Source organism: Macaca thibetana, chromosome 7 (genome assembly GCF_024542745.1).
Source record: "Macaca thibetana thibetana isolate TM-01 chromosome 7, ASM2454274v1, whole genome shotgun sequence".
Classification (NCBI taxonomy): domain Eukaryota; kingdom Metazoa; phylum Chordata; class Mammalia; order Primates; family Cercopithecidae; genus Macaca; species Macaca thibetana.
This window is the reverse complement of record NC_065584.1, coordinates 140,150,476-140,163,556: the sequence shown is the minus strand read 5'-3', so window position 1 is coordinate 140,163,556 and position 13,081 is coordinate 140,150,476. Positions and strand designations below refer to the sequence as shown.

Here is a 13,081-nt window from a genome sequence, read left to right as displayed (position 1 = left end):
GTGAGGTTCCTCTGACTGTTAGTCTAGCTACAGCAGGGCTAGTCTCCTCTGTGTTATGTCGGTGGCAGGTATGGATTAGGGGTAAGGAGGAGTTGGTGACACTAACCCAACAAACGTGTGTTTTGTTACCAAGTCAGCCCGGGCTTGAAGTCCAGGTAGCTGAAGATCAGAGAGATCCATCTAAACTGAGTGCTGAGTGATGGGCTGTCCCAAGAGGGGCTAGAACATTCCATTTTGGAGGTTGAAATGGCATAGGAACTCAGACATTTGGAAGATGTGGTGGGGGCAGGACTCCACAAGGAGTCATGCAGAGTATCCATGTCCAGAACCCAGTCCTACATCTTACTTCTACCCCTGGTGAAAAGACGTATTTTGGTGGTGGTGGCACATACTCATCATGAATAGCAGCGTTGCTCTGTTTGCCGCTATTTCAGTGTCTTTCAGTGGTACCTGCTTTTTCAGTGTCTTTCATAACCAGTTCCTCTCTCTTCTTCCAGTTTTAATCGCCTGGACCTGCCACCTTATGAATCATTTGAAGAATTATGGGATAAACTTCAGATGGCAATTGAAAACACACAGGGCTTTGATGGAGTTGATTAGATCACAAATAACGATCTATAGTGTTTTCACTGCCATAGTTTTATAACCAAAATCTTGACTTAAAATTTTCCAGGGAACTACTAAAACGTGGCCACTGATTCTTCCCAGATCTTGAAGAAAATCTTATAAAAAGCATTTGAAGAAATAGTATGACAACTTATTTTCAATCACTTTTAAATAATGTGTTGCATTTACACAGTTGTTTCATTCTGTCCTTAGAGTTAGGTGCCTGCCTAAAGCCAGGTACCACCACGCCTGGCTTTAGAGTTCACGCAATAGGATATAAGTCCTGTATGACTTAAATAGTGAATTTTGTCCTTAACATTTACCTCTTGTATAGTATCTGCCAGGCAGTTTTTTCTTAAACTACTGAGATGATAACTGTGAAATATTTGTGATAAGTGTCATGTGTGAAAAGTTTGATGCATTTTGAGATGGAAAACTGAAATTTGAAAAAAGAAATACTTTACTATTGAGTAAACTACAATATATTTAGTGCTACTCGCAGCTATTTATTATTTTGTACACCTGCCTTACGCACCTTACTGCCTAGATTTTTGGAAAAAAACCTTGGAAAGTGTGTTACCTATATTTCCAGCCAACTCACAGAAAAACTGTTTACTTCTTCACTTTCAAAGTATTTGGCTTTTGTTAATATGCAGTTTTTACTAAACAGGTGGTTCATAAGACATGTGAAGCAAATCCATATTTGCAATGGGTAAAAAGTATTAAAGCCTTTTTCTCTTGCCTGCATATCCTCTTGACCATTGGCATAGTCATCACTTTTTCATTTTAGTGTAGTTAGAAGAATTCCTTCTTCAAACATTAAAGATCCACAGAGCAGTATTTCTAAGTATGCCTTGAAGAACTAAATGAAGTGGATAGCACTTGCCTTTACTAGACATTCTTTACACTTGTACAATTATGTAGTAAATGTATGTTTACAGGGTTTATTATGTTTACAGATTAAGCTAATTTCTGTAGTCGCCTTTTTATATTTTTAGTATCACTCTAGTAAAAAAAACCAAATGATTTGTTTAAAGTAACCAAAGAGTTGTTATAATGCATAATTTGTATTAAATGTATTACTATTTCTTATGCCTTTTAAAAATACTGTTTACAATGAAGACAATGTTTTTATTACAAATCCAGAACTCTCTAGGCAAAATGCTACAGTTCGAATCTTCCTTTAACCAAACTCAAGTACATAAAGACCATGTACATGTATTCATCAAATATGTATTGAATGCCGCGTGCATAGCGCTGTGCTGTGCTCTGGGGGAAGAGTTGTGAGCTTCAGAGAAGCTGAGTCCTGATCCTCAAGGAATTTGCAAATGTGTCGATGAATTTGTAAAACAATCAAAAGTAGGGGTAAGCAGAATAAGGCAAAAGGGAAAGTGTTCCAGGTTCCAGCACACCTGCAAAGATAAAGTATGCCAAGACTGTATTTATATTTCATACTTACATTGTTTCATCCTTATATTGGAATGATTATATAGAAAATGCTCTTAAAAAGATTAAACCTATTTCTCAGTATGGTATCTTGGTGATTTAGGAATAATTGTAAATATATGTTGTGAATCTTCTTAAATATAGATATATACACCCTGTGAGAACTGTAAAAAGTACCTTGGTTCTTGGTTTAAGTTTGTTGGGGTATAACATGATGAGTACTCATTAGCACCTGATAGAAATCTGAAATACGACAGTAGCAAAACCACTTTCTGCTTTCCAAACACCGCATCATCAGCATGGTTTCGGGGAAGCAATTCACAGATTAACGTACCCTGCGTTTTGTCTTCACCATTGTCAACCAGCAGTCAAGGATGAGCGCCAGGTATAGTCCTGGTTTGATCTCTCACCAGCCATGTGAACTGAAGCAGCTTACTTAACCTCTCTGGATTCATATTTCTTCGTCTGTCAAATGAGAATAATCATGCCCACCCTCAATGTCATGCCAGATTGTCATAAGTTCCAGACAGTTGAGAAAGCAAAAAGTACTTTGTAAAGTGTCATACAATCAGAAGGTGCTTTGTGCTGACCGTCAGATTGTGTCAAGTCAGGTGTGCAAATTGACCACACTCCCAAAGAATCATTTAAAAGTAAAGTGACTTCTAAGAGACAAGGAAGTAGGAGCATATCTGATATTAAATATATAAATAAATATAGATACACATGTGTATATCTGTATATGGATCTTACCATCATAATTCATTTTCTTCGTATCAGCAAAGTAATAGTAATGTGGGCCAATGCATTTTGGAAATGTCCTCATTATGTAGAATGGAATGTGAAAATTATTTTTGTTTAAAAAGGATTTTGCTGCAATTATTTAAATATTATGTTTGTGAAGTATCTAAGCATGAGAAAATACAAAGCTTTCTTTTTATCTGGCTGATACTCATTTGGATGATTCTGTGACTCATAGAACACGGTGTTAATGAGACCAGACTCACTGCCACCAGTCCCCAGCTGCAGACCGTCATCCCCTTCGTCTCCCACTGGGGGCTCATGGTCCGGAAGGAATGTGTGTCAAGCAACACAGGCCGTTATCCCATATAGAAAAGTGTCTCAAATGCATTCTACTGCTGGACAGTCAGTAGGATCATTTTCATAAAGCAAGGACATCATGTGTTTCTAGAAATTATAAGCATATAACTTTAACCTACAATCTCTAATTAAAAAATTGTAACATAAAATTGTATTACAAATACATTTCATCAGAACTCAAATTTAAATGGTGTTTATTTTAGGTTTTTATTTATAATACTGAAGTTATTCCATGTAAGTATCAAGTTAAACACAATTCATTTTGATTACAAACTGTTTGACTTTTTAAAATCTTCTGATATGGTAAATATATGTATCAAGATTGATGTATCGAAATTTATTGCACACTTTAAAGTATAAAATCACTTTTTAAAATCTTGAATCCACAAATAAAGTTTATTCTGATTAAAAAAATAAAAATAAAAACACAGCTGTGGTTCATTATAAAATAGGAGTGTTTCCAAGTCAGTATGCTGGGTGATGTCTTCTGGTCTAGTTCCTTACAGCAACATGTTAAATTCTCAATGCAATCCTAAACTTATTACCTGATGAACCAACATGATTATAAACTCTCAACCACAGATAATCAATTTCCACTTTACAAAAAGGTCATATTGCGTAAGTCTGGTTGTTAGTGAAATATCCAGAAGATAAAATTAACAGTTAAAAATGGACTGGATTTCAGGCACCTTGCTGCTCATCAGAGAAGCCAGTCTTGTAGCCAACCACTATTTATAACATTTCTATGAGAAAAAGAGTTCCGAGTGTTAATTCAGAACGAAGTGTCTTTTCCTCCTTCCTCTCAGGCATGAGAATTAGTTTCCCAGTTAGAAGGGAGTCCACTCCCACCCACTCAAGCCAGCCTGGGAAGGTGCTGTTCCAGCCCCACGTTTCTGCCACAATCGAGACCATAGCTTTTAATTCGGGGGGCTCAGGCCATGGCCCTCTGCTTCCACCCTTCGTGTTCTAGCCAGCTTGGACAGCAGCTAACCCACACCATGCCCCACTTGTACAAGAAGTCCTTGTTTTGCTGTCCATCACGGCAGATATTTATTTTATAAATGATATTAAACTAAGATATTAGAATGTCAGGACCTCACTATGAAGAGTCTTAGTAGATTTTTGTGTATTTTCCTTGTAAGTTAAAGCCTATCACTACACTAGCCTCCTGCTTCTGTTCCACTCATCTCTTCCCCTGCAATGCATCCTACACAGTACCTCCATCACAACCAGTGTTTCCTTTTTAGCACACAGATTCGATCAGGTTACTGTACCACCAGAAAACCTGAGAGCTCCCCAGAGCCAAAAGCATGAAGCACAAACCCGTTAGCATGGAGGCTGGCATGGAGTGCAGTCCATCCTCAGCCTAAGGTCTCAGTTCCACCTTCCATCATACCTCACTCAGGCGCCCTTGGTTCCCCTCCGGATCAGAGTCCTTCCAGCCCCTAATCACTGCAGACTCAGTGCCACCTCAGTGCTTTCGCTTCTCATGTCTACTTGAGTAAGTGACTTCACTTTCTGGACACAGTGGAAAGGTGCTGTGGCCTCAGCAGTTGGTATATACTAGTGTAGAAGACATGGCATTACACTTCTTTGTTTACGTAATTCTGTCCTACAAACTTCTGGGCAGTTTGAGGACAAACACAATTCTGTATCCATCTTTTTCATATGTTCATTTCCCAATGCAAATACTGGATGAATTTGAGCTTAAAAAGACTATTTGTGTATAGAATCCATTTGGGAGCACGTATGGTGTGCGTGGAACTGCAAAAGTGTGCAGGAGCTCTGTATTTAGGTGGACATTGGGGACTACGTAAATATTCAAGCAGAGAGGGAACTTGATTGAGATCCTGCTGAGTGCGGGGTTCTGCAGTAAACACTTTATGTGGATCTCATTTAATCTTCATAAAAACTCAGTGAGGCAAGTTTTATAGGCTCAAGGACAAGTAAGACACCTAAGGCCACACAGCTTGTAAACTCAGTGGATTTAGGAACCACAACAAAGAAAAGCTATGGAATCCAACAAATTACCAAGATGTATCCATTTTCTTGGGCTGCACAACAAATTGCCATAAACTTAGCAGCTAAAAACAATACCCATTTATGATCTCAGAGTTCTGTAGGTCACAAGTGCACCTGGTCTTAGCTTAGGGTTCTCTGCTCAGGGTCTCTCAAAGCCAAAATCATGGTGTCGGGGCTATTGCCTGCATCCACAATCTTTCCGATTATTGGCAGAATCCAGGTCCTAGTAGCTGCAGGTCTGAAGTCCTTGTTTTCTTGCTGGATGGCAGCTGGGGGGCACTCTTTTTTTTTTTTTTTTTTAATTTATTTATTATTATTGTACTTTAAGTTGTAGGGTACATGTGCATAACGTGCAGGTTTGTTACATATGTATACTTGTGCCATGTTGGTGTGCTGCACCCATCAACTCGTCATTTACATCAGGTATAACTCCCAATGCAATCCCTCCCCCCTCCCCCCTCCCCATGATAGGCCGCGGTGTGTGATGTTCCCCTTCCTGAGTCTAAGTGATCTCATTGTTCAGTTCCCACCTACGAGTGAGAACATGCGGTGTTTGGTTTTCTGTTATTGTGATAGTTTGCTAAGAATGATGGTTTCCAGCTGCATCCATGTCCATCCCTGGGATGCAAGGCTGGTTCAACATTCGCAAATCAATAAACATAATCCAGCATATAAACAGAACCAAAGACAAGAACCACATGATTATCTCAATAGATGCAGAAAAGGCTTTTGACAAAATTCAACAGCCCTTCATGCTAAAAACGCTCAATAAATTCGGTATTGATGGAACATACCTCAAAATAATAAGAGCTATTTATGACAAACCCACAGCCAATATCATACTGAATGGGCAAAAACTGGAAAAATTCCCTTTGAAAACGGGGGGGCACTCTTAACTTTCGGACGTCGCCAACATTCCTCATGGATTGGCCCTCTCTCCCTCTTCAAGCCAACAATGCCTCTCATGCTTCTAATCTCTGATTTCCCATTTGGCTGCCCTCTTCTGCCACCAGACTGAGAAAGTTCTCTGCATTTCAAGATTTATTTGAATAGATCAGACCCACCTGAATAGTTTTCCTTTTTGAAAATTGACTGTACTGGCCAGGTATGGGGGCTCACGCCTATAATCCCAGCCCTTTGAGAGGCCGAGGCAGGTGGATCACCTGAGGTCAAGAGTTTGAGACCAGCCTGACCAATATGGCAAAACCCTGTCTACTAAAAATACAAAACCTAGCCAGGCGTGGTGGTGCATGCCTGTAATCCCAACTACTTGGGAGGCTGAGGCAGGAGAATCACTTGAACCCGGGAGGTGGAAGTTGCAGTGAGCCAAGATCATGCCATTGCACTCTAGCCTGGGTGACAAGACTGAAACTCCAACTCAAAAAAAGAAACAAACAAACAAAAAAACCCGTCTCAAATAAAAAAAAAAGAGAAAATTGTACCTTAGGCAGAACACAGTCATGGGACCAAGATCTTATCATGTTCATAAACAGCACACATTAGGAGGATGAGATATTTCCTAGATCATTACTAGAAAATTCTGCCTTCCACACAAGGTAAAGGCTAAGGATAGAAAAGGATAATGGAGATTCACCTTGAAAAACACTTACATATATCTGATTTTATAATGTGCAGTTCATTTTTCCCTCTTTGTCAGTGGAAGGCCAGCTAGATAAACTAATGCTAACAACAGCCAGTAAGATTCCACTTCAACAGCTGTAAATTCACAAGTCACTATTCTCAGATGAGCCATCAATTCGTATTTTTCTCAATACCAGAAGGTTGCATTGGCCTGAAATTATATTCAACTCATCCTTACAATCTTGCTTCTTACATAAAGAGAAATGAAAAGCCGTCATTACTCCTTTTACTGGGAAGGTTGGTGTCTTTCCAGTGAAATCATGGTCAGGATTATGAGGTGGGTCCAAATCAGACTAGAGCCATGAAGGGAAGAAAGCAGTTCACAGCCCAGAGCTGCTATCATTCTCTGCAGATGTGTTTAGAACTGCTTTAAATCTCTGGAGAGAAGCGCAAGGGAGGGCCTCCAAAAGCCCAAGTAACTGAAAGTTCCTGTGCGATCATATGACTCTCGAACAAAGTTTTTTCTCCTCGTGAAATTAACCAAAGATTAAAGCCGTAACTATAGGCTCAGGAGCTATACTCTATTCATTATTTAGGTCCTGACTTAAGTTCTCTTCTGAAAAATAATCAATTATTATCAAGGCAAACATCATGCCTTCTTGAAAGTTGTTTTTCTGGAACAAGAATATTTTATAAATGAGAATTTCAAGCGTATTTTCTCAAACTAATAGGAGGTAATGAGCACAGTGAACTAAGATAATCTCAGTTTAAACAAACAGGATTTTCACTGATGCTGGACTTGAAAACACTATCCAGATTAATGACTTTGTTAATACCCAGTCACTGGGCATAAGTCCAAGTGTAGCATAAATATTCTTCCAGACTTGATGACAGTGAAATATCCTATGTTTAGCCCTCTGAAGGGATAACCAAATTCTCAGTGATTGATGGATGGCAGCCAACTAGGTTCGCTTTTTTAGTATTGCTGTTTGTTGGAATGGGGTCATGCTTGTGAATGGATAGTGACGGTGTGCGGTTTTATGAGGAATTCTGTAACGTTTTATCCCTGTCTACCCCTTCAAAAGAAGTGTGAGAAGAGAAAAAAGAAAGCTGTACTAACTCAGCCACTACTCGGACTCTGGAATATCTGTGGTTCCCCCAGGGGCTCAATTTATATACTTGCTCCATCTCTGTCTGCGGACATTGTGAAACGGAATTGGGGATTTATTATCAAGACTTCTAATTACTAATATAGGCATTGACAAGGTTGGGGAAGGGAGTTATACGCAGCACATACTGCAAACCTTTGGAAGGCATATTAAGACACAGTTGAGCCTACAGTATCTTAGGATTGGTCCCGCACTATTTAATAGTCATATAAAGCAGGCAACATGTGTAGTTTTAAATTTTCTAGTAGCCATGGTTTAAAATGTAAAAAGAAAATTAATTGTAATAATCTATTTTATCTAACTCAGTATATCCAAAACATCATTTCAGGCCGGGTGCAGTGGCTCACGCCTGTAATCCCAGCACTTTGGGAGGCTAAGGCAGGTGGATCACCTGAGGTCAGGAGTTTGAGACCAGCCTGGCCAAATGATGAAATCTCATCTCTACTAAAAATACAAAAAATTAGCCAAGCATGGTGGCGGGCACCTGTAATCCCAGCCAGTCAGGAGGCTGAGGCAGGAGAATCACTTGAACCCAGGAGGCCAAGGTTGCAGTGAGCCGAGATTGCCCCATTGCACTCCAGCCTGGGCAACAAGAGCGAAACTCCATCTAAAAAAATAAGAAATAAAAAATAAATCATTTCAACATGTGATTAATATAAAATTGTTAATGAGATATTTTCCATTTTGGGTACTAAGTCTTCGAAACCCAGTATGTACCTTATGCTTACAGCATATCTTAATTCAGACTGGCCACATTTGAAATAGCCACATGTAGCTGGTGCTGCCATATTGGACAGCCCTGGACTCCGTGGGCCTAAGGCCAAACTACTACACAACACAAAGGAATTGAGAGGCAGCTACAAATGGCTCACCTAGCAGCGTTGCTAAATTATTTTGCTTCCTCCAGGGAACCCCAGAGACTAGGAAGAAGTTCTTACAGGAGAGCCAAATGTTGAAATTCAAACAACATTCTAATCTAGACAGTCACTTTTTGAAATTTAAAATTTACATTTAGAAATTATTTCATCCATTGTGGAAGATAGTGTGGTGATTCCTCAGAGACCTAGAAGCAGAAATACCATTTGACCCAGCCATCCCATTATTGGATATATACCAAAAAGAATATAAATCATTCTGTTATAAAGATACGTTCCAACGTATGTTCATGGCAGCACTATTCACAACAACAAAGACATGGAATCAACCCAAATGCCCATCAATGATAGACTGGATAAGGAAAATGTGGTACGTATACACCATGGAACGCTATGCAGCCATAAAAGAGAACTAGATCAAGTCCTTTGCAATGGATGGATCTGGAAGCCATTATCTTCAGCAAACTAATGCAGGAACAGAAAACCAAACACCACATGTTCTCACTTATAAGTGGAAGCTAAATAATGAGAACACATGGACACATGGAGGGGAAAACACATATGGGTCCTCTCAGTGGGGGTGGGGGGCAGGGAGAACATCAAGAACAGCTAATGGATGCTGGGCTTAATACCTAGGTGATGGGTTGATCTGTGCAACAGACCACCATGACACATGTTTACCTATTTGTAACAAACCTGCACTTCCTGCACATGTACCATGGAACTTAAAAGCTGAAGCAGAAAAAAACACAAGAAAATATACAAATAGCCAACAAACATACAAAGCAATGCTCGGACTTATTTCATGTTGAAGACTGGAAGTACTTTTGCATGTCTTCTGTTCTCCAAAAGTTTGTGCAGTACTCTGGCATGTATTTAATTGTTAACTCTTTTATAAAATCTATGCCTTCTTTTGAAACCATCTTTTTTTTTCTTTTTTTTTTTTTTTGGGAGGGGGGATGGAGTCTCACTCTGTCACGCAGGCTGGAGTGCAGTGGCACAATCTTAGCTCACTGCAACCTCTGTCCCCTGCCCCTGCCGGGTTCAAGCGATTCTTGTGTCTCAGCCTCCCGAGTAGCTGGGATTACAGGTGCCTGCCACCGCTAATTTTTTAAATTTTAGTAGAGACGGGGGTTTCACCATGTTGGCCAAGCAGGTCTCGAACTCCTGACCTCAAGTTATCCACCCAACTCAATCTCCCAAAGTGCTGGGATTACAGCTGTGAGCCACCCCACCCAGCTGAAACCACCTCATTTAAAGCGTCTGTTTTCTTACGGTTTCTTTCACCTCTTTAAATTTTAAAATCACTTATTCTGTTTTATTTTAAATGGAACATGTACAGATTGTAGAATGTTTAGAAAATACATATGCACAGCCAGATTAAAATGCCTACACCAAAAATAAAAAAATATAATATGATTTACACTCAGGAGCTTACGGATGGTGGTCTGGTTCGAGAAGGAGCTGTGTTTCCACCGTAAGCACATGACTTTCACTTAGGTTATATATTTACTAGGGGTGGCTCGGGTGAGAGGCTGATGTGGATTACGTAGAGGTAGGCTAAGCCCCCAAGTCACACCTGAGTGTGCCACTGTAGCTCCTAGACAGACAGGAATTTTGCTGAGAGTCGCCCCCCAAGTTCTGAGGTGGTCCCGACAATACTGAAGGTGTTCCCTACTGAAGGTCATGGAAGCTGTGGGCAGAAGCAAACGTGGGAAGAGCTGGGAAGCAGCATTCAGTGTCAAGTGCTGGATCTAGCACCTTGAAAGATCATCACCAGAACAGAGGAGGCAGATGCGCACCAGGGTGGTTTATCAGAAAGAAACAGCTGGTAGCTGGGCATGCTGGAGCACGCCAAGTAGTCTCAGCTTACTTGGGAGGCTAAGGCGTGAGGATCACTTGAGCCCAGAGGTTCGAGGTCAGTCTGGGCAACATAGTGGGACCTTGTCTCAAAAATTTAAAAAAGAAAGAAGAAAAGAAAAAAACGGCTAGAAATCACAAGCAGTGTTGAGACAGGACAACTAGGAGGGTAAGGCCACTGCTGAGGAGGTCTCAGGGGGTCACCTGGGAGCCAACCTCTGACACTGAGGGGAAGGCATAGACTGTGGGAGAGGCATCTGTTTGTTTTTTCTGGTGCAAGGAGAATAACAAAATGCGATCAGAAGGGCTAATCGACTGCAGATGGAGCTCAGCGCAGCTGAAGGCTTTGAACTGGAACCAGCCCTCTCATTTTCAGCAGTGCGTGTGGCCCATGAAAAAGAAAGAGTGAAATCAAACAAGGGATCATCAGAGGCCATTATGAGTTACTCTCAATGGGTGAAACAGCAGATTATATTGTGACAAATAGTAGGGATTTGATGGTGAAAGGAATCTCATCTGTATCCTGTCAACAACAGGGGAACTATTCAAAAGTTACAAGCCAAAGGGTGGTATGATGGGATGTGCACTTTAGAAAGCTCATTCTTTCTCTCCAGGGGCGGCAAGACCGGGAGCCGGCATTAGTTTGGCGAGCGTTCCAATGACACAGGGGAGAGATGCTGGCGGTCTGAAGTCAGCCTGGAGAAGCCGGGATGCAGAGATGTGGGGAGGCTGAACTGCCCTTGTTTTTGGAGAGGAAAGGGCAGGAAGGGCACAGACAGGAGTGTAGCCCCACACCTAAGTCTCTAACTGAGCCAGCTGGATGAGAGCTGGCGCCGCCACTGAAACAGAAACAGGATCACGAAGACATCAGAGGGGAGGCTGCCGGCAGGCGCCTGTGGATCTAAAGGTGGGTAGAGATATGGAGGTTATTAGCAAATAATCATTAGCCCATGAGGAGACCCTGTTATATGTGCAGCACACTAAGAAAGTTGATTGAATTACCAAACATCACTTCTGATAAGCAGATTCCAATATATTTTATACTTAATAGAATAAGTGGTAAGTCGGGGGAGACTACAAACAGTGTAATTGGTAGTGTTTTTCTAGCCAAAAGGAGGCGTTTAGGTTTTTCTTTTGTCTCTATTAGGTATTCCAAGTTCTAGAATTATTGCCAACAGTTTTCTCTGGTGTCCTGTTCCACTCAGGGAGGAAGGCCCCACACAGGCACATGTGTGCGCACAGCCGTAGCCTGATGGCTGCTGATGACCTGGCTCCCATTCCCAATCTCCCTGGTGCGAGGCCCAATTTCTCTGCAGTTGCTCTCACCTGAGACCCTGCCTGTGCCTTGCACCGTAAAGTGGTCCTCTTACTTCTCTTCACTTTGGCATCTAGGTGCTAGAAGGCCGAAAGCTGTAGGAGCTCTGGCCACTGCACCTGTGGATAACGTCACTGCTGGGTAACAGCCCTGTGACCTCCATGAAGAAGTGTGCATGGATGGGGAGTGGGGAGGCTGCAACCGGCCAGGTGGCCCTGGGGAAGGAGAAGCACAATGCAAATGGGCTCTGAGGCCCTTGGAAGAGTCTTGAAGAAACAGAAATAGAGATTAGAGATGAGCTAGGGAGGCCTAAAAGAGCACAAGGATGCAGGCTCCTTGGCAGGGATTGGACTAGAGTCTGTGTGGTCTCAAGCACTACCTGTAATAAGCCCCTGGCAGCCCCAGGATGGACAACCAGGTAAGGTAGCAGACCCTGGAGGGCGGCGAGACAGAGCCCCTCCTCTCTGCCTTTGTATCCCAAATAGCAGATGACCCTAAAGTCTCCTAAATGACTAAATGTAGCTCTTTCTCGGGGCTGGCCCCCATAGCAGGAATGGTGAGGTTCAAGAGAAACCAAATATGCCCCCACCTGTTTTCTGATGACCAAACTTAATAGCAAATAAGGCCTTTTATTTCCATACTTAGAAGACTGAAATTACAATACAAAGGAAAAGACCTCTGACCCCAAATGTATTCACAGTAAAAGAGAAGAGCTGTTCCAGTATTGATAGAGGTTAGAAAAAGGGACATTTCTCCTAGGCTGGAAAAGAGCCTTGAAATAGAAGATCAAGGGCCTAGAAGACCAATATTCTCAGCATTGCCATTTTATCTTAGGCTGTGTGTACCTGAAGCCAATTCAGACCAAGAGAAACAGCCGGAATAGTTTCCAGTGTGGGCAGTGATGGTCTTTGTCACAGCATAGGTCATTGTCTGAATGATTTTATCTGCATAAGATTTCACTTGGGGTTTTGTGTAGGAGAAGTATTTCACAAATCTCTTTGTCATGAAATACTTCCAAGTATTCAATTACCCAAAAGATGTTTACTGTCCATGGGTATGAACTCAGAGAGCAAATATGCTTACATCAAGAGGCACAGACAAAAATGTGA

The 13,081-nt window shown here is 41.5% G+C and overlaps 1 protein-coding gene across 4 annotated transcripts in view; it reads left to right on the top strand.

The window, feature by feature from the left end:
• NEDD4 (NEDD4 E3 ubiquitin protein ligase) overlaps nt 1-2,986 on the top strand; it is a 166,907-nt gene extending 163,921 nt beyond the window's left edge. For all 4 annotated transcript variants that reach the window (XM_050799784.1, XM_050799785.1, XM_050799783.1 and 1 more), the window contains one exon: nt 498-2,986. In XM_050799784.1, the coding sequence (XP_050655741.1) occupies nt 498-600 (103 nt within the window). In that variant the 3' untranslated portion in view covers nt 601-2,986. The remainder of the gene's footprint in view (nt 1-497) is intronic.
• The last annotated feature ends 10,095 nt before the right edge of the window (nt 2,987-13,081 follow it).